We start from the raw sequence: 23,145 nt of genomic DNA, 5'->3' as shown, positions 1-23,145 counted from the left end.
ATGTAAATAGTACTAAAAGAAAACCAACAATTTAAAATATATCACATCAGAGCTAGAAAAACTCTCCGAAATAGCTAATGAACTTCCGGTTACACTTACAAGGAAAACTTAAGTGCAACTAAAAAAATGAGTTGAAAGGTTGTTATAAACCTACAGAATATAATATTTCCATATATGTATGCATACAAATGCACTTATAAGCATTGCTTTCTTGCCTCAAATTCCAGTCTTTATAAAATTAGCTATGGTTTTCATATTGGTTCTTTCTCTGTGGAGTAAGTAGATGTGCTGATCTCAGCTGGTTACAAATTTTAATTTCATAGCATCCCCAGCCATCTCTTAGATGTAATCTTTGTGAGTCATTTTGTGTGGATGAAAGAAAACAGTAAAAGTAAATTTGAAGAAAACACTTCAAATTAGGTTGTTTAAATTCCTTTGTTCCAATAAGGAAATCCTGGCTGTTATGTGTTAAATTCTAGAAAGTATCACTGAAAGATAAATTTCTAAGAGACTTATTTAAGGTAAAATAAAGATTTTAAATATTAATATTCGAATAAATAAATGGGAGCTGGATTTTATATTCACTGACTCACACTTTTTTAGGTGAGAGCTTATTTTGGTATGCTAACCTTGTTTTTTTAGTGTTTTAGCCGAGATTATTGCTGTATTATTGAGAGAGTCCATGTATAATAAAGCTATTAAAATAGAGAGCAGTTTTCTTAAAATAATATCTGTATATATTGGAGTTAAAAGTACATGCTAAAAACCCCTGTGGAAGGAAACCAACGGTTTGTTGTGCAGGGCAGGATTTCAGTCATATACACTGCCTCGATTCAGTGAGGGGGGTTTCTTTAGCTCCAGCCTTCTTTCCTGTCTATTCTTTGCACAGAGTTCCTTGAGTAAAGTCTCAGAGAAGTGGAAGAGGACAGAGGAGGTTGGCAGTGATTCATTTTCCTGGAAGAGCTTCTAGTCCTCAGTTAGGGCCAAGCTCGGATGTCACCTCTTGATAACATCCTCCCCAATCATATGTCCCTAATGTTCTGGAAGTGTAGGTTTTTTGGTTCTCTGAGTTCATACTTTGTTCTATTATATCATGTCTGACATGATATAATATCAATCATATATGCATAAGTTTCGCTTCTCATAGTCGGCTCTGTATCTATAGGTCTAGCACAAAGTCTGACCTTTACTGAATGCTCAAGGTGTATTTTCAGAATAAATAAGCCAGTGCAGGTGCTATCCATCACTATCTCCCCGAGAGAGACTGAAAGTGTACAGAGCTCAAAGCTGGGATGAGATGATGCTGGCTTTGCTTTGGACTACCGAAATGTATGGGGTGCAGACATTGTGTATAATGGCTTTTAAAGTCTGCAGAGTGTTAAGCCCCCCTTCTTCTTAGCAGTAGTACCTTTTTCAAACTCTCAATTTTGTCATTATTTTTACTTATATGAGGGACCTGTAAGTGCACAGGGGTCCATCACTTTCCCCTTTGCTACTCTTCCCAATGATTACCACGATTGAATTGAAATTTGTTTTAGTCCTTCTCTGAGCTTCAAATCTCTTGTTATGTATGGCTTCCCCTTGCTAAGCCATTTCTCTCTCCCTCATGAGGTTGTGGACCTAGAAAGTTGCAAAGGAATATGAGAGAGAGAGAGAGAGAGAGAGAGAGAGTGTGTGTGTGTGTGTGTGTGTGTGTGTGTGTGTGTGTGTGTGTGTGTGTGTGTGTGTGTGTAGCATGAAGGGAAGGTTGGGGACGTAGAAGATTTGGGGAATTAGAAAGAAACTTAAAGAGGAGCATAAGTTATATGGTCTCTGAAAATTTCTTTGGCATTCTTTTCCAGGTTGACTTTGGATTTGCTAAGAAAATAGGATCTGGACAGAAAACATGGACATTCTGTGGGACTCCAGAGTATGTAGCTCCTGAAGTCATTCTCAACAAAGGACATGACTTCAGTGTGGATTTTTGGTCACTGGGAATCCTAGTGTATGAGCTCCTAACGGGCAAGTATGTACCTTCCAATTTTTGTTCAGCCTCTTCTTTAGAGAAGTGCAAAAATAATGTACTAATGATAAATATGTATATATATAATTTAAGAGTTTACATTTTGGAAGTATTTGTGATTAGGTATGATGTCTTTTCCTCTTTACATCATTTCACATACAGTGAGCTTGCTAGTTTATGACACAGAGAAAAGATTTAAGAAGGTGAGGTAAAGGAGTGTAGCATTGCTATGGTTTACCTAAAATGGCAAGACCTATTACTATAGATTACATATTAAGCATATGAAGGTTTTGATAATCTAACATGAGAATAAAAGAAGGAATGAAAGTTGTGGGCTATCTTCTTATTTCCTCTTTTTTTGTAATTGAGAAAATAGCAATCCTGGTTCAGTTAAATCTGTTGATCAATTAAACTAAATTTAGCCATGTTTTTTCATCTTCTTGACATATTAATAACCAGAAATCTTAAGAGAAAGCCACATTGTTGGATTTAAATTTTAATCCCCTTGTCAACTTTTTTCTAGAGGTGCTAATGAACAGAGACCAGATACAACAGAGTTTTAGCAGTTAAAGTTGAATTATCATTCCCAAAGAGATTGAAGAACCATATTAATGAATCCAGGATTCCAAATATTTAGACGCATGTACACACATACACACAAGTGTGCATGCAGACACACCCACAGACAATATGTAATATTACCTCACATTTGGAAAGCCCTTGACAGTTTACAGAGCACTGAGATATGTATTATCTGGTTTAGTTTTCACAAACTTGTGTGGAAGATAAGACAGGAATTTTTATTATGATTATTTTATGGTATCAATTTTTACTATTATTATTTTATGATTTTGATTTTATAGACTAGAAAACCAGGTGACAGAGCTACCTGCATAAGATCAGTAATTTGATCCTAGGTCTTCTGCCTGTAAATGTGACACACTTTTCATACATATGTGTGCTATATATATATATATATGTGTGGTTTTATGATATAAGGCATGGACATACACGGGATTCAGATCAGTTTTCTTCCTGGTTATCTACCTCCCTTTCTCATTAACTGATTTGGTCATCCTTAGAATCCTTTATGACCAGATATTCTCAGTGTTAATTTCAGAGAGGATTCACATGTAGAATGGTTTAAGAAATAATGGAATGAGTCCATTGTTGGGGATACAAGTCTCAACACATACTTGACAAAAAGGAGAGTTTCATAGAATTTTCTTGAATTTTTTAGTTTACAGTCTTCAGTGATTACCTGTGATTATATTCTATATCTTTGTCTACATGCATTGAGCAAACAGTATGAAAGATCATTTTATATTATCTATAATCACTTTCAAATATTCATTAGTTAAGATTCTGAAGGAAGGAGGAAAGAAAAAAATTTCCAGACAGTCATTCAGAGGGAAAAATTGTTTAAAGTCTTGGGAACAAGGAATTCTATTTCAAGAATTCGTTTCCTCATTCCTGGGAAATTTGTCAGCTACATTTCTAAGACGTACGTGATGGTTCCTGTAGGTAACTAGAGAATACACATCTCAGTCCTTATCAGTTGTAATAAATTTTTACAAGGAGTAGGAAAATAAAGTGAGGGAATAAAGAAGGGGGAAAAGCCCCCAAAATTGGAATTGCTAAGGTGGACTTGAGCTGTCATAAAGAAGTTGGGAAGTTGTTTTCATAAATGTTTCCAGGGTAGGACATGAGAAAAGTTAATTTTAAATGCCATGAGCTCTAGAGTGTCAGGAGGTGAATGAAAATGGGAAAAAAACTAAAGAACAAAACAAAAAACAAAACAATGTAGTTGTCAATATTTAAATAAGTTGAAATATCATAGAAATGGTTTTTGTTTCCCACCTTATATTCTTTACAAGTGAAACATAGATTATTGACAAGTTGGTCACTGACTTTGTCTCAGGTTTATTACCAGGGGTGGGAACTCTCAGTATCAAAAGGTCTCAAGCATGACTGAGATACAGCAGAGTATTTCATGAAAGTCATCTTTAATTCTCAAAAATTAAATGGCCTAACAAAAGTGTTTTTAAAAGCAAAACATATGTGTTAAAATGTTATCTAAATTCAATCCTTTTTTCCTTATCTTAGCAATACTTTCTTTGAAATACTCTCTTCACTTGGCTTCTAGGACCGTCTCCTTTTCCTGCACTGGTGGCTCCTTCGCTGTCTGCAGTGCTGGATTTTTCTCATTTTCCTGACCTCTCAACATTGGGCCACTATAGTCCCTGGCCTCTTTTCTATCCACTCACTCCTGGGTGATGTCATCATGTCTCCCACAGCTGTAAATATGTCTGACAACTCCCCAGATCATACCTCCAGCCCTAACCTCTTCCCTGAATGCCACAGTTGTAAATCCAGCTGCCTGCCTGGCATCTCCATTTGGATGTTCAAAACATAACTCATGATTCCCTTCCCAATAACCTGCTCTGCACTTTTACCTCCACCCCAGTCTTTCTTCTCTTAGTAAATGATAGCTCTTTTCTATTGTTCCCTAGGCCAACACACTTTAGCATCATTCTTAAGTCCTTTCTCTCTCTCACAGGACACATTCACCCCATTAGCAAATCCTCTTGGCTTTACCTCAGTCTTAGCTTGGGCTGCTATAACAAAATATCATAAACTGGGTGATTTAAACAGTAATCATTTATTTCTCACAGTTCTGGAGGTTGGAATTCCCAGATCAGAGTGCCAGCATGGTAGGGTTCTGATGAGAGCCCTCTTCTGAGTGGCAGACTGCTGACTTCTGGTTGTATCCTCACATGGTGGAAAGACATCCAGCTAGCTCTTAGGCCTCTTCTGAAAAGGACACTAGTCCAATCCCCTCATGACCTAATTACCTCTCACAGGCCCCACCTCCAAATACTATCACATTGAGGTTGGGGTTTCAACATGTGAATTTGGAAGGGACACAAACGTTCAGTCCATTGCACCATTTAAATAGATCTAGAAACCAACCACACCTCACCATTTTCAACATTACTGCCCTAGGTCAGGCTACCAGGCCTTCATCTCCCTCACTACCACTATCATAGTTTATTGTCCACACATCAAAAAAGTTTACTCTGGCTGCTATAAAATAGCTTTTCCTATCCACTCTGTCTAAAAAAATAACACCTTCTCTCTGTTACTCTCTGTTCCCTCTTTTATCTTTCTTTTTAGTGATTGTCACAACCTGACAAATTACCTGTGTGTGTGCATGTGTGTGTCATTTGTTAAGTGATATGAACATAATGAAATGATTTTCTAGCATATGTCCAGATTTGTTATAAAACAACTAATGCAAGGGGGAGGGAGAGAAGGAAAAAAAAGAAGGGAAGGAATAAGGAAAGAAGAAAGAAAGGAAGAAAGAAAATTAGTTCTAAATGTATCTCAGACTCTGGTCCTAGTGTGTCCTATTTTGGAATTTTTTCTAGCCCACCCTTTTCTGGGATTGACCAAATGATGACCTATAACTTGATTCTCAAAGGAATAGAAAAGATGGATTTTCCTAGGAAGATCACGAGACGGCCTGAGGATTTGATTCGCAGGCTTTGCAGGTGAGAATGACAATTAGTAATCCCTTGTCTTGGAGAATGTGTAAAAGCTTCCAGTTTCCATTTCTATACATTTTTACTTACAGTTTAGAAAGTGATCTAAATTTCTCAGGTTACCTTTGGGAATCATTTTTGTCTGTTATAGAACAAAATAGAACCACAGACCTCAGGTTAAAAAAAAGAATAATTAATTTACAGTCTCGTTATTTTGATAAAGTGTGGTTATATGTCCTCTTTCAATATTTGTTTTTAAAAAAGTACTCCTCTGCTCTTATTTTGAATTACCACACATTTCTACTTACTATTAAAAATTATTTATAGGAAAATAGAAGACTACTAGATTTCTTTGTTTAAACTTAATTTGGCTGCTTTTTTTTGTTTTGTTTTGTTTTTTTCACATTTGAACTTTTAAAAAAAGCATTAAAATTTGGTAAATTTAGAATGTAAAACCTAGCTGTGGGTTGCCAATAGGAATTCCTACATGCTTCTAAACTTTCAGCTTAGGTGTAACATTCTCTAAAGCTTTCCCTGGTTTTCTTAGAGTTTGTAAGATAATGCCATTCAGCTCTTTTCAGCATTTATTAATAGCTTTTTTTTAAAGCGCTAGTGTGTGTGTGTGTGTGTGTGTGTGTGTGTGTGTGTGTGTGTGTGTGTGTGTGTAACTTTAATTCAATTGTGACTCCTGCAGGGAGTCTACAGAACAAACTCTATGACTGTTATTTGATGAATGAATAAATGTATGAAGAAATAAATGCTACATTTTAATTTTAAATTTACTCAAGTATAATTATTATAAACTGCCTTTAAATAATTATCATTTTAGGCAAAACCCAACAGAAAGGCTGGGAAATCTGAAGAATGGAATAAATGACATTAAGAAACACAGGTACATATTTACCCAGAAAAATATAAAAATTTGTAGAATAATGTGGTAATCTTGACAGCTCTTCTTAGCAGGCCACAAGGGTTTCTTGGTAGACTTCCAAGTTTTTCTTTTTGGTGCTTTGTTGTTTATATATGTTTTACTAGATGTGGTTACAATAATCAATCTCAAAATGATTTCTCTAATGCTGGAAATTCATATCAAGAATAGATGAAGTTATGAAACACATTACAATATCACATCTTCAAGTCATAGCAACTTAGGTATTTATCCACTGCTATTTTATTATTATTTTTAAATATCTCCTTGGATTCTGTAAAGGAATTAAATTCTAATCTTGTCATTTAGTTTATAGATACTGTAGGATATAGTCATTGTCAATATTCAAGAAAATGGGTCAGACCGCTCAATCAACTGATAAATAGTATTCTATTTAAGTTTTAATTAATAGTGTATATTTATTTTAAATATAATTTTCCTTTGAATATCTCTCCAAATTCTGAAGCTTCATGTTGAATTTTACTGTTAGGGTAAAGTACACTGATTTCCACAGAACCTCAAACAATGTTTCATCCTTATGCAGTAACCTAACACACACACCTTTCCAGTTCTGTGAATTTTTTTTTTAATTAAAATGATTGCACATGTCTCCATGTTATGGGGTACAGAGTTGCATATCAATACCTATGCACAATATGTGATGCTTGAATCAGAATAATAGTATGTTCAATATTATACAATGTTATTATTTTTCATGGCCCTTTATCAATTCTTCCTTTACGCCCTTTCCCACCTCTGATAACCTCAGTTCTGTTCTCAGTCCTGTGAATTTCTAAAGCTGGCCTTCAGAGCCATTGATACCTCCATAAAACATCCTCTCTGATTTGGTTAGATATTCAAATGTAGTAGTTCAAGATTTTTTGCTTCTTAAATCAGTGCTTGGCTAAGTTCTGTAATCTTTGAGATGTTTTCATTTTTTTGCTTATGATTTACAGATATAAAACCCTTAAAAGAACACATTGATAGTACAAAAAATGAATTCTATGATTTCATTATTGAAAACCTTAGAATACACTGATATGTTCACTTTTACAAATGAAAATACCTCTTGATATTTCATTCCTCTGTGGATATTTTCGCTGAAGAATTAGGAACACATCAACACAGTGTGAAAATGAAGGGAGAGATGCTGCTGCCGAATAGAAACACTATTCATTTTCCTTAACAGTAGTGGCACAGCTTCAAAAAAAAAAAAATCTCCAAGCTGCCAGCCCTGCTCTGGGTATTCATGAATTTACTTGAAATAAAGCCACTTATTCAACACTATAAATTTGTATCGAGCTCTGCCTCAGGGTGTATTAGGAAGAAAGGGCGGGGAGGGGAAATAGGAGCAAGGGATATAGACAGACAGACACATCTGTGGACTTTATAGACATCAAAATGCTTGTAGTATTTTAATGTTCATTGTCATCCTCTGGATTGCCTTCAGTTGTAAGGCTCATTATTTGTCTTAGATTCTAATTTATCTTATTTCTGTACTATATGCTGTTTTCACAATTTCTTTTCTCATTATAAAATGACATATAAACACATCATTTCTATTGAGGAAACAGGTTCCTGTCAATTAAAGTTATTCTTCCAATACATATTTCCCTTTTTCTCTCATTAAAGAACAGTCTTCATGCTTGCCTTTTCTCTGTGGCGGTTGGGAAATAGAAGTGATATGTTTGCTAACAGTGTCCAACTTTATCTTATACTCTCCTTATTTACACGAGGCTCACTTAAATGTAGATGTCAAATTGTCATTGGACGCTTGTGCAAATTGCTGCTAAAGGATTTTCTCACCTCAACATGGTAAAAAAGAATTTTGAATTTCCTTCCCTGTAAGGATTAATTTGCCTGTTCTTAATAGGCAGAATTGTCTGCCATGTGTAACTGTAGAGTCAAATAATAGATCTCCATTTGTCTGCTTCCAAATAGGAGTGTTTTAAAACCTTCTACAAGTCTCTAAGGTTTATAGCTTCTCCACCCAGTATATTCTTAGAATTAAAAGAAAAAAAATCTTTCTAAAGTTTTCCATCAGATTTCTCACTCTCCTCTAGAGTAAAACTTTTATTTATTTTTCTTAGGAAAGTATTTAATTTTGTTTTAAAAAATAATACAATTAAACATGACATTGTTATATGGATTTGTCCATTCTGTTTTAATCATCTTTCCTAAAAATAATTACAGAGCTCCTTTCTCCCCTATTTACGAGCTAACTTATAAAGTAGGCACTAGTCTCTCAACACTATCTTAAGGAAAGGATATTAGGCTAATATCTTTGTAGGGTACAGTTAAATTTTTCCTAAAGGAAGAGGAATAATTTGTTTCAAGTATTTTAACATGACCTTTAATATTTCTAGTCTCCGAAATTACTTTCAAGAATAGCTTCAACAGGTCTTCTAAAAACGAAGAAGGAATTTATGTGCTGTTGCTGCTAATATTTTTTTGGTGAATATTTTTCACACACGAGTGCATACTGGCACTTGCATTGCTTAAAATGTGGTTAATGTCAAAAGGCCAAGTGTTAAGTGAATAGTCATTCACGTTAAGTAAATATTGCCATAAGTCAAATTGTAACAAGAATTCTGCAAGAAGCTCATAGGCTCTTTGATTCAGTAGAGTAACAGTTATAATTTTTATTAATATTTATGGATACCTTCTGGGTAGAGAACATTGTAAAATATGTTAAAAGGAATCATTGCCATATTTGGTGGCAAAAGAAAAGAATCCACAGAACTGTGTACCTAGAAATTTCTGAAAATGGAGCCTCAGTCTGTGGGAAGAAGTCCTGGGTGGATCAAGGGCTCCCGTGGCTTCACAGCAAGGGCAGAAGAGCTGGGGTGCTGTCTGACTCTCACTCTTTGACGAGAGTTCCAGCAGCTGTCCCACTGTGGCACTTTAGGTTAAGAATGACATCTGAAGTGGGATGTACTAGAGCTTGTCCTCTTTGTTTTCAGTTTCTTTTCTGTTGCTAAGCTTAGACTTGGAATAGGAAATCTAGTCAAGAATTGAACCAAAACCAACCCCAGGGGTGAGAAGAGACTGAGAAAGATGGAAGAGCATAACTTCTGGTATGCCCACAGACACAGCAGTGTGACAGTCCACTGAAAGTCTCCAGCCTTCCACCCCCCACCCATCACCACCTGCCTATCCTGGCCGCCTGTGGTCATTCACCGTGTAGCGGCCAGAATTACCCTTTGAAAACTATATTACATCATTTCCTTAGAACTTTCTAATGGCTTCCCACCACACATAAAAATCCTGATCCCTTACTGTGCTCTACAAAGCCCTTTATGATCTGGCCTCTGGCTATTTCTTGGTCTCTCTCTCTCTCTGTCTCTCTCTCTCTCTATTTTTTTTCTAGTTTCATCTGCATTCACCACACACCTACCACTTCCTTCCATCTAGGAGGCACCCCTGCCACAGATCTCATGGCTTTCCCCTTTTCTTCATTCTGGCGTTAATTCTGTCAAAGAGCAAAATTACAACAAATTCAGTTGAAGAGCTCAATTGCTTTGATTGCGATTCTAGAATCTGGCAACATATTATTCCATAAAATAGAATAAGTGTTTCAATGAGCTGAGCAAAAGGGGTTGACTTTATAGACAGAAAAAGGGGCTGAAGAAAGCAGAAATAACAAAAGAATGGACTGGTTATTTCAAAGTTACCTTCCTTATTAGGTGGGGATAGGGGGATCCAAAAATAGGAAAATAACTGATTAGTTAACATCAGATTACTTCAGGCTATCTTTTTTGTTTAAAGATTAAAACAGAGGGAACTTCATTGTCGTACCTATTGATGATTTAAAATTGGTTGTATATCTGCCTTCTGATTTCTGTGAAGGTCACATAATTACTTAGTTTTACTTTGGTGACTGGAAATTTAGCAGGGGTGACTGCATTTTGATTTTTAGTATGGTCTGCTCAGGCCTAGTCTAGGAGCTTAGTCCAAAACAGTGGCCTCCTATAATTTTATTTAACAATTCAAATATCACTTCTTCAAATATTGCCCTAACTAAAGCAGCTCCTCCCAACTTCTCATTCCAGCCATCATCTACCACTTTATACTGTTTTATGTTCCTCATACTTACTACTATCTGAAATTAATTTAAGTATTTGTATTGTTTACCTTTTGTTTGTTTGTCAACTTTGACCAAGATAAAAACATCTTAAAAGCAGGTTCTTTGTCTTTTTCAGGGCCAGAAACCAAGTTGACTTCTCATAAATATTTGTTAGCGGGCTGAGCTGACCTCAGTGTTTCAGTAGAAGAGAACAGTATTGTTCCATGTCTTTTATAAGATGCTGAGAGAGTAGATTGTGTTCAAGAGGAGTGAGGCCTTCAGACTTCTGGTGTTATATTTCTAGCCCACCAAGCTTGATGTATGCTAAAGACTATATCAGCCCTTTTAGAATAATGATACAGAAGCTATAAATGAAAGAACTTCATCTGGCTGACAGCTTAATCCCATATTTTCACAGATTATGAGCTCCTGTGTAAGCATGCTCTCTTGCAGTGCTGTTCAATCATTCCACAAATATTTATTGAGCCCCTGTTCTGTATCAAGCAATGCCCCTAGTGTTGACACCAAAGGAGAGGAAATAGATGAAAATCCTTGCCATCATGAAGCTTGTGTTCTAGTGGGGGAGAGAGAAAATAAACACAATAACTAAGTCAAGTAGTGTATTAGATAGTGGTAAGTGCTAAGGAGAAAAAGCAGGAAAGGAGAATAAGATGTGTTTATATAGAAGTGGGGGAAAGGAGCTGCAATTTCAGACTGGATGGCTAAAAAAGGTCTCACTGAAAAGACTACCTTTGAGAAAAGGCCTGAAGGTGCTGAGGGAATGAATCATGTGAAAATTTGGGCAAAGAATAATAGAGCCTTGAGTGCAAAGGACTTGAAGTGGGAGCATCTTTAGCTTACTGGAAGAACAGTGAGGAGGTAAATGAACAAGGGACAAAAAAGGGAAAAGTAGGATAGTGGTAAGGAAGTGGATGGGTGGTGGTGGGAACGGTGTATTTGTAAGGCCTTGTAGGTTATAGTAAAGATGTGGTAATGACTTTTACACTGAGTGAAATGGAAAACATTGGGAAGTTTTGAATAAAGGCTGATAGGACTTGACTTACATTTTGAATGATTGCTCTTACTGCTGGGTTGTTTCTCAAGGACAAAAGCAGGGCTTGGCCCATGCTGGTAGAGTGAAGGTGTTGAGCATTGGTCAGATTCTGAATACAGATATATTTTGAAGGTAGCACTGACAGGATGTGCTTATGGATTGAGGTTGGATATGGGAGAAAGAATAACTCTTGTGTCTTTGGTTTGAGCAGCTTGAAGGGCTGAGTCAAGTTTGGTGTAGAAAATTTGGATCTCTAATTTGGACCTGATGTATACTAGATGCCTATTAGACATCCAGTTGGAGGATGATGAATAGCCATTATAGATGGTAGCCTGTTAAGCCAATGGGGAGGTCTTGGTTGTAAATAGAAATTTGAGAGTGATCAGTATGTAAATGCTATTTAAAGCCCCAGGACTGACTGAGATTACTTAGGAAGTGAGAATAGTTGAAAAGAGAAGAGGTCTAAGACCACACCCTGGAACACACCAGTTCATAAGGAAATAGCAGTGGAAAATGAGGAAAAAACACTTAAGAAGAGAGGAAGAAAGCCTGGACAACAGTGTGTTCTGGAAGCCAAATTAAGTGAGCACACACTAGTAATTGGTCAAGTAAGATGAGAACTGAGAATTGATTTGATTCAGTGGAGTAGAGGAAGTGAAACCTGATTTCAGTGTGGGCAGAAAGAAATGAGTGGATGCAGTGATTAAATAACCCATTCAAAGAGTTCTCCTCCAATGGAAAGGAGAGAAATGGAGCGAGAGTTGGAAGAGAACTCAGGTAGAGGGAAGGTGCTAGAAGAAATAAAATTGATGGGAATTGAGGTGAGATCATCAAGATGGGAGAATAGATGGTCTCCAGTGTCACTCTCCCCCATAATCAATCAATTTACAACTATTAAAAAGCAAAGACTGCCAACCTGGGACCGCTGGAGCTCAGGGGAAGAGGAGGAGAGACCTGCAGAGTTCATGAAGGTGTGAAAAGCCATGGCGAGAGGAAGAAGAAACTGCTCCGAACATTTCAAGCCCTGGCTGCTTCAGGTCTGGCCCTGCAGCAACACAGAACAGGAACCAACAAAAGATGCAGCTGAGCCTTTTGCATGAAGTTGCCCGTAATCTGCAGGGGAGACGAGGGCCTTGGAGCTCACCCTACCAGTCCCCAGGCCAGTGAGACCACTTACCGGGTTCCCATGTTCCCACATAGGACCAAGTGCCACAGCTGACCAAAGAAGCCACCCAGAGATTGGTGAGTCACCACGAGGGACCTGCACATGGCCTGCCCTATGGGAAGTGTTCGGAGTGTGGGAGGAAGGCTGGCCCACCAGGAGAACACTGGGGTACAGAGTGGGCAGCTATTTCAATCAGCACAGGTCCACTCAGTGGAAACTTATCAGGGTGATAGAACCACAAGGGTACAGTTTGTTGGAAAGACTTAGTCCCAAGCCAGAATTTCCACACAGCCCAGGTGTTTCTGACTTCACGAAACCCAGAAGTCATTAAAGGCCAACAATTAAAATCCAGTTCTCACAAAAGTCTTCCCCAGAGAATCAGCAGCAAAGCAGCAATTTAGCACAATCCCTGAGGAACTTCCCCCAATTTGGGGATTAACTAGAACCACAGACCAGAGACAAAGCTCTGATATTAACCAGTAAAGGTCTAACACCACCAAAGAACACTTAGAAAACCTAGAAGAGGTAGCAGTCTCCTCAAATGCCCAGGAATCAATGTAAGACACAAAAATCAAGACAGAACAGAGAAATATGACACCAACAAAGGAAACAAATGAAGAACTGGCAATGGACCTAGAGGAACAGAGGATTTATGAAATGTCTGACAGAGAATTCGGAATAACCCTCTTAAAGATGTTCAAAGAATCACAAGAAAATACAGACAGAAAACTAAATGATATATGGAAAACAATCCGGGAACAGAGTAAGAAACTTGACAAAGGAATAGAATCAATTAAAAAAAGAAATTCTAGAAATAAAGAATAATTATTTGAACTGAAAACTCAAAAGAAAGCTCCAACAGCAGACTTAACCAAACAGAGGAAAGAATCAGTGAGCTCAAAGATAAAAACATCTGAAATTATCAAACTAGAGGAACAAAAAGAAAAAAGAATAAGAAAAAAATGAAACAGAAATACAGCAAATATGGGACTCCCTCATGCAAAATAACCTCCACATAATTGGCATACCTGAAGGAGAGGAAAAAGGAAGAGATATAGAGGGCATATTCAAGAAAATAGTGGCTGAAAATTTCCCAATTATGGAAAAAGATGACAGCATTTACGGACAGGAAGGTGAGAGGTCATTAGTCACAGTCAATCCAAGGAGGAACATCCCAAGGCACATCATAATCAAATTATCAGAAACTAAAGACAAAGAAAGAATACTGAAAGCAGCAAGAGAAAAAAACAAAATAAAACATAAAACATTCAATGAAGCCCCAATTGTCTCAGAGGATTTCTCAGTGGAAACCCTACAGACCAGAAGAAAATGGGGTGACATATTTAGGGTGATGAAGGAAAAAGACTGTCAGCCAAGAATTCTCTGTCCAGCAAAACTAACCTTCAAATATGAAGGAGAAATAAAGTCTTTCCCAGACAAACAAAAGCTAAGGAAATTCATCAACACTAGACCTGCATGAAAAGAAATGCTAAAGGGAGTTCTTCAGTTGTAAAGAAGATGATGCTAAAGAATAGCAAGAAAACATTTGAAGGTGCATAACACATTAGTAAATTAAGTTCACAGACAATCTCAGAATACTCCAGTGTCTAAAGGGTGGTGAATAAACTACTTACATCCTTAATATGAAGACTAAAGGACAAACCTAACCAGATACTATCATATACAGCAATGATATTAGAGATAGGCAATATTAAAAGATGTAACTTGAAACAACAAGTTATTAAAAAGTGGCAGGGGCAGGGAAATGATGCCAAAGCATAGAATTGGCTTTGGTTTTTTATTTTTTATTTTTAGATATCAAAGTTAAGCTGTTATTAGTCTAAAATAATCTGTTATAACTATAGTATGTTTTTTCTAAGCCTCATAGTAATCATAACACAAAAACTTATAAGAAATATACTAAAAATAAATAGCAAGAAATCAAAATGCACTGCTAGAGAAAACCACTCAATCACAAAGAAGAACATAAGATTGGAAAAAAGGAAGAAAGGATTAACAAAGCAATCATAAAAAAAAGGAAGAAAATGGGAGTAACAAGTCCCTATACATCAATAATAACTCTAAATGTAAATGGATTAAATGCACCAATGAAAAGACACAGAGTAGCTCAATGGATTCTAAAGCAAGAACCAACAATGTGCTGCCTACAAGAAACTCACTTCACCTGTAAAGACAGACATTGTCTGAAAGTGAAAGGATGGAAAAAGATATTTCATGCAAATGGAAACCAAAAAAGAGCAGGAATAGCTATACTTATATCAGATAAAATGTATTTCAAGACAAGGAACGTTAAAAAAAATATATAAGACAAGGAACGTTAAAAAAAATATATAAGGAAGGTCATTATATAATGATAATGGGATCAATTCAACAAGAGGATATAACAATTTTAAATATACATGCACCCAACTCTGGAGCACTCAGTTATATAAAGCAATTACTATAAGACCTAATGTGAAAAATAGACTCCAATCCAATAATAGTTGGGAACTTTAACATCCCACTTCCAGCAAAGGACAGATTATCCAGACAGAAAATTAACCAAGAAACATCAGAATTAATCTCTACACTAGGCCAATTGGACTTAATAGATGTATATAGAACATTTCATCCAACAGTTGCAGAATACACATTCTTCTCAGCAGCACATGAAGCATTCTCTAGAACAGACCATATGTTAGGTCATTAAACAAGTCTCAACAAATTTTAAAAATTGAAATCATATCAGCTACCTTGTGTGACCACAATGGAATAAAACTAGAAATCAACAATAAAAGAGACACTAGAAACCATACAAATACGTGGAAATTAAACAACATGATCTAAATGACACATGAGTCAAAGAAGAAATCAAAAAGGAAATTAAAAGATTTCTGGAGACAAATGAAAATGAAAACACAGCATACTAAAACCTATAGGATACAGCAAAAGCAGTTCTAAGAGGGAAGTTTATAGCAATAAATGCCTACATCAAAAAAGAAGAAAGAGTTCAAATAAATAACCTAACATTACATCTCAAAGAGCTGGAAAAACAAGAAAAAACTAAATCCAAAATCAGTAGAAGGAGAGAAATAACAAAGATCAGAGCAGAAATAAATTAGAGATAAAAAAAAAACAGTACAAAAGGTTAGTTTTTTGAAAACAAAGAATTAGTTTTTTGAAAAAATAAAATCAATAAACCTTTAGCTGGACTAAGAAAAAAGAGAAGACTCAAATAAATAAAATCAGAAATGAAAAAGGAGATATCACAAATGATACCACAGAAATACAAAGGATCATAAGAGACTACTACAAACAACTATATGCAAACAAACTGGAAAACCTAGGAGAAATGGATAAATTCCTGGATGCATACAGCTTACCAAAGGCGAATTATGTAGAACTAGAAAATCTAAAGAGACCAATAATAAGTAATGAGATTGAAGCAGTAATGAAAAGAAGCAAAAGAAAACCCAGGACCAGATAGCTTCACTGCCTAATTCTACCAAATATATAATGAAAAAACTGATATCAATTCTTCTCAAACTTCCAAAAAATTGAAGAGGAGGTAATATTTCCAAACTCATTCTACAAGACCAACATTAACCTTATGCCCAAACTGGAAAAAGTCACAACAAAAAAGAAAACTACAGATCTATATCCCTAATGAATACAGATGCAAAGATCCTCAGTAAAATACTAACAAACAGAATCCAACAACACATTAAAAAGATCACTAACCATGATCAAGTAGGATTCATCCCAGGGATGCAAGGATGGTTCAACATACACAAATCAAATAAATATGATACACCACATCAACAGAATGAAGGAAAAAAACATATGATACCTTCAACAGACGAAGAAAAAGCATTTATAAAATCCAACACCCCTTCATGATAAAAACACTCAACAAATTAGGTATAGAAGGAATGTACCTCAATACTATAAAGACCATATATGACAAATCCATAGTTAATATCATACCAAATGGCAAAAATTGGAGGCTTTTCCTCTAAGATCTGGAACAAAATAAGGATGCCCACTTTCCCCACTCTTATTCAACACAGTACTAGAAGTTCTACCCAGCACAATAAGGCAAGAGAAAGCAATAAAGGGCATTTAAATTGGAAAGGAGGAAGTCATACTATTCCTATTTTTAGATGATGTGATCATATACATAGAAAACCCTAAAGTCTCCACCTAAAAACTACTAGAACAAATAAATAAATTAGTACGGTAGCAGAATACAATATCAACATGCACAATAGCTTACCTATTTATGAAGTATTTCCTATTTACTCCAGTTATGAAGTAGCTGAAGAAGAAACCAAGAAAGTAATCCCACTCACAATAGCTATCAAAAATGAAATACCTAGGAGTAAATTTGACCAAGGAGGTGAAAGACCTCTACAATAATAACTATAAAACACTGGTGAAAAAATTGAAGAGGACACACATAAATAGAAAGGTATCTCATATTCTTGGGTTGGAAGAATTAACATCATCAAAATATCCATATTACCCAAAGCAATCTGTACATTCAATGCAATCCCTAACAAAATATCTATTACATTCTTCACAGAAATAGAAAAAATTATCTTAGAATTTCTATAGAATCACAAAAGACCCCGTATAGCTAAAGCAATCTAGAACAAAGTTGGAGGCACCACACTTCCTGACTTCAAAATATAAAGCTATGGTAACCCAAAGCACATGGTCCTGGCATAAAAATAGACAAATAGACCAATGGAACAGAATAGAGAGCCCAGGAATAAACCCATGCATTTACAGCCAACTGATTTTTGGCAGAGGTGCCAAGAATATACAATGGGGAAAGGACGGCCTCTTCAATAAATAGTGCTGGGAAAACTGGCTAGCCACATACACAAAATTGAAACTAGATGCCTATCTCTCACCATACACAAAAATCAACTCAAAATGGATCAAAGACCTAAATTTAAGACCCCAATCTTTAAAATTACTAGAAGAAAACAGGGAAATAATACACGGAATAGGAGTGGGCAGCACTTTTTTGAGTGAGACTACAAGGACACAGACAACTAAAACAAAAATACACAAATGGAACTACATCAAACTGAAAACCTTCTGCATAACATCTGGAACTCTATCAACAACGTGAAAAAACAATATACAGAATGGGAGAAAGTGTTTGTAAACCACGTGTCAGGCACAGGGCTAATATGCAGAATATACAAGGAACTGAAACAACTCAACAGTAAAAACAAAACAAAACAAAACAAAAAAACCCGAGTTCAAAAGTGGGCAAAGAATCTGAACAGACATTTCTTGAAAGAAGACATACAAATGGCTAACACGCACATGGAAAATTGCTCAAAATCACTATTCATCAGGGAAATGCAAATTTAAACCACAGTAAGATTTCATTTCACCCCATTAGAATGGCTATGGTTAGCAAGACAGAAAATAACAAATGCTGGTGATGATGCAGAGAAAAGTACCTACATTATCTGTGGGAATGTAAATTGGTATAGCCATTGTGGAAAATTGTATGGAGGTTCCTCAGAGAACTAAAAATAGAACTACCTTATGATCCAGCAATTCCACTACAGGTTATATACCCAAAGGAAATGAAATCAATACATCAGAAATACACCTGCACTCCCATGTTTATCACAACACTATTCACAATACAGAGGAGCTGGAATCAACCTAAATGCCCATCAGTGGATGAATGGATTAAAAAAACTGGTATTATACACAATAGAATAGTATTCAGTGATAAAACAAATGATATTCTGTCATTTGCAGCAACATGGATAGAACTGGAAACCATCACATTCAGTAAGTCAAACACAGAAGGACAAATGCCACATGATCTCACTCATATGTGGAATAGAGAAAAAAAAGTGGTTTTCATAGAAGTAGGGAGTAGAATAGTGAGTACCGGAGGCCAGGAGGGGACAGAGTGGGGGAAGGAGAAGTCGTGGACTAACAGGTACAAAATTATGCTATCTACACTAAGTGAATCATTGTGCAGTATATGCATGTATTGAAACAACACACTGTACCCCATAAATATGTACATGTAAATGTTAAAATTAAAAAAAATATTGATGGGAATGCTTCAGCAGGGAAGACACTAAAGATTCAAGAGAGAGGAGAATTGTAGGAGTATATCTTTGAATAGAGAAGAGTTGACAGGATCAAGTATTCAGAAGAGGAATTGACCTCAGCTAGAAGCAAAGGCAGTTAATTCATGGTAGAGGAGAGAAGGCAACACATAGATGTTTAGGTGGGCGGATATGTTGGTGGGAGATGGTGGATGTTCTCTGTTTTGCTCATCATATGGGAGTGAGGATAGCAGGAGGTTTTGGAAGTCTGGAGAGAGAGGAAAAAGTATGAATTATGAGTCTAAGGGGTTATGACAGAGAAATCTGGAATGATTGCTGGGCAGCATTAAGTGCCCACTTGAGATTAGTGGGCATGGGTTTAATGTGAGACCAGACAGCCAGCACTGTTGTGTGTTTTCCTCTGGCCACTTGCAGCTGCACTGTTGTAGGCAGGGAACAGGCAACAAAATGGGTCGACAGATAACTTGACATGTTAATAGTTTTAGCAGACAAGTAATATTCTGCTCTACGTTCCTCATTTCTCAGGTGGCTAAATGGTTTTAATTGGGAGGGACTGAAAGCACGGAACCTTCCATCACCTTTACGGAGAGAGGTATGGCATTTCCTATATTACTCTCTTGTTTTTTTTTTTCAGGGATTTATTTTTGTAAGCAGATTTCGGGGGCAATTTTTGTGTGTGTGTAACTGATCTTAGGTGATTTTTTAAAAGTTTTTTTTCAATTAAGTGAAAATGTCATAGTAATTGTGACTGTAGGGGGTGAGTAGTATTTCCTATTTAACAGGCTTTGGCTCACCTGTCAGGAACCAATTACATGTCAGTGCCACCTATGTCCCAAAGTACTCAGCATTGGTCAGGCTGACAGATGACTCTAGAAATATAATGTGAACCATATATGTAATTTAAAAATTTTTAGTAACCACATTAAAAAAGTATAAAGAAATTGGCAAAATTAATTTTAGCTGTTTATCATAGTATATCCAAAATACAGGTTGAGTACCCCTTATCCGAAATGCTTGGAACCAGAAGTGTTTTGGATTCTGGAATATTTGCATGTACATAATGAGGTATTTTAAGGATGTGACCCAAGTCTAAACACAAAATTCATTTATCTTTTTAAATATACCTTATATACATAGCCTAAAGGTAATTTTATACAATATTTTTTAATAATTTTGCGTGTGCCACAAAGTTAGTGTACAGTGAACCATCAGAAGCAAAGGTGTGGAATTTTCCACTGTGGCATCATGTCTGTACTCAAATAGTTAAGGATTTTGGAATGTTTCAGATTTTGGATTAGCAATAATTTCTCATTCTGAGAAAGTCAGCTGTATATAATAATCTGTATTATTATTTTAATGTGTAATCAATGTATTAATGAGATATGCTACATTTATTTTTTCATACTCAATTGTAAAAATCCCAAGTGAATTTTCTCTTAGAGCACGTCTCTATTCGGATGAGCCACATTTCAAGTGCTCGGTCACCACGTGTTGCTAGTGTTTCTTACCTGATTGGACAGCGTAGCTCTAGAGGAAGCAGAACATCAGCTAATGTGGGGGGAAGAATGACTCGGGAATGATCTAGGTCAATACCCTACCAACTTTATGCCAGTGTTCCCTCTAAAAGAGTTGTGAAGGTCTATGTCTCCTCTTACACATTTGTATTCACACCTGAATTGTTTAATTAAAGTTTAAATGGTTGTGGAGAATGTAATTTCAGGTATGTTATAACTATTGACATTTTAAAATTAACAATACTGTTACTTAATTCCTTTAAATATACCTACTGTAATCTAAATACCATTGAGATTTGATACCCATAGGCCATTTAAAAAATACAGATGGAAATATTATATCACTTTTTTCTCCCTATATATCCATTTCATTTTCGCTTTAAAATTTTATCCTAATGGAAAATATTTTGATGCTTGACAGTCTTTCTTGATCATTCTTTAAGCATCTTTAAATTTTAGTTACACGGTTTTAAAAATTTCTGTAACAGAAATTTTTGTAGTAACACAAATGCTTCTTCTGGATTCAGTTATAATTACATTTTTATAGCGTTCAGTGTCAAGTGGCATAAATATGTTGCAAATTTCTAAAGGTAATTATTCAATAAGTTTTTTTGAGAAAAATTATTTTATGTACTTATGGATAAATATTATTTATTCAAAACATGGAATCAGATTCAGCATCAATTCTATTCCTTTTTAAGACGGTCATTATATAGATATAAGAGTTAAGAGTTCTGTTCACATAAATAAGTGAGAATGGAAGGTTTTATGGCAATGGCAGTTTGAGCTCTTTCTGATTGATCTGCCCTTCAACACATTATGATTATCATAAATAGTATTTTTAATAATCTGTCAGCTGATAATTCAATTAGGTACTACTTAAATTTGTTTGAAAGAAAAGAATTAGAAAACCTGATCTGCAAAATAATTTAATACCAGAGTCATTTCACTCCTTCAAAAGGGTCACTAATACTTTGAATTGTCTCTTCATTTAGTATTCTGGTAAATTTTATATGGATCAATATAAAATTATATTATAACATAATTATATTAACCATGTAAATATTCAAGATTGCTGAGAAACTTTTACAAAGAAGAAGGACTATGGCAAATTTTGGTCTTCTAATATTTGCTTTTTAAATATTTTTCAATTTAGAAAAAGTAGACATAATTTCTGTCACCTTTTCTTTAGGAAATAACTCTTCATGCAAGGTAGCTCCTATTGAATGTAATCCAGTGACCAAATCCATTTGGTTCTAAAGGGGAGATCTCATGAGGCTCAGACTGTGACTCTAGAATAATAATTGGTCATCTTTTCCTTTTATGTAACTTACAGGTAGTGGCAGTATGAAATCAGCGTTCAGATATAAAATCAGTGCTCGTATGTAATAACAGGTTTAGTCAACATTATCCTCACCTTTGTTTTAATTCTTTCTACATTAGCTTAGCGGACCCATAGATCACAGCTACTTTGACAAGTATCCTCCTGAAAAGGGAATACCTCCGGATGAGCTGTCAGGCTGGGATAAAGACTTCTGACAGAAGAAAATATGGTACTGCCTATATGCTATGGAAGACGACTGTGAGGCTCAGTAATCCAACACTGATTATTTCTCTCTTTCGAGTACTATGATATCTTTTGGAAGACCATTAGGGAAAAGAAATTCCTGCACAGAAGGTGGAGGAGAGTGCTGCAGATGTGGTTTTGAATTATAATGTCTCATTTAGATGCTGTGAATTATTCTTGTATTCCATTCTTTGCTTTTCTTAAATGTTGAGGGCTATGCCATTCCCCTGTCCACAATCAGAACCATTTTTGTTGAAGAGGCTTAGTTTTCTTTGTAGTCTATGGCTCCATCCCAAGCATACTCTTCTCCTTTGATTTCTAATAAGGTTTAAAAAGGGTCTTGCCCTTGAACAACTAAGTCATGCAAATAGAAGGAAGGACAAGGCTGAATTGTGGAATTTTTCCCCAACTTGCAACAACTCCATTTAAGCATTATGGCATTTTTAAATGGTGGTTTGCAAAAATCATGGAACTCAGCAGAAGCTCTTCACTTTCATGGTCACTTAGTCTAGAAATATGCTAATAGGCTTCTGATACTAGTCTGGGGGAAGGCAAGTTTGAGTATTATTCAGTACTTCTTCCTAAAGTAAATGAGTCAATTAATCCAACCAGGTAATTATTCTCTGTTGGGGAACTGAGAAAAAATAAAGCAAAAAACTATTTTTCTTTATTCTGTGATCAGCTGTGATACCTCAGAGACTTTTCAAAAACCTTGTTAAAGGTGGTTTTAACGTGTGGTTAAATGAGGAGCCTTTGGAAAGATTTTATCTTATATACTAAAGTGTTTTCACAACCCAAGTAGAAAATAAGCTGGAATAAAATTATGAAGGCTTTTTATCCCCCCATTTAATACAAAAGAGAATAAATTCTAATTGGTAAGGTTTCTGACTTTGAAACTCAGAGATATTTTAGCCAATTCTGTGATTGTTGCTATTAATAAACCAAAAGAGTGTAGAATAACCACAGTTAATTTTTAATGCAAATTCTGTTGGCAAAAGTTGATGCACTATAATCACTGCTGAGTTAATAGCTCTTTTTAAAGACATTTGAGTCATGGATGTGTTTATAATTTTTGATTGTTAAGGCAGGCAAACTAGGGGGGAAGTGATAGGATTTTAGAAGTAAAGGGAACATCCAGCGTCTGACCTCCTCCTGTCTCCTTGCAGTCTTTCAAATAATAAAGATAGT

At 35.8% G+C, this 23,145-nt stretch overlaps 1 protein-coding gene across 2 annotated transcripts in view; it reads left to right on the top strand.

The window, feature by feature from the left end:
• PRKG2 (protein kinase cGMP-dependent 2) overlaps window positions 1-21,929 on the top strand; it is an 86,906-nt gene extending 64,977 nt beyond the window's left edge. For both annotated transcript variants that reach the window (XM_063108361.1, XM_063108360.1), the window contains exons 14-18: window positions 1,842-2,005; window positions 5,434-5,556; window positions 6,377-6,439; window positions 19,402-19,468; window positions 21,834-21,929. In XM_063108361.1, the coding sequence (XP_062964431.1) occupies window positions 1,842-2,005; window positions 5,434-5,556; window positions 6,377-6,439; window positions 19,402-19,468; window positions 21,834-21,929 (513 nt within the window). The remainder of the gene's footprint in view (window positions 1-1,841; window positions 2,006-5,433; window positions 5,557-6,376; window positions 6,440-19,401; window positions 19,469-21,833) is intronic.
• Window positions 21,930-23,145: the final 1,216 nt, after the last annotated feature.

This window comes from Cynocephalus volans, chromosome 9 (genome assembly GCF_027409185.1).
Source record: "Cynocephalus volans isolate mCynVol1 chromosome 9, mCynVol1.pri, whole genome shotgun sequence".
Taxonomy (NCBI): domain Eukaryota; kingdom Metazoa; phylum Chordata; class Mammalia; order Dermoptera; family Cynocephalidae; genus Cynocephalus; species Cynocephalus volans.
The sequence above is the reverse complement of the archived record's forward strand: the minus strand, read 5'-3'. Positions and strand labels throughout refer to the sequence as shown.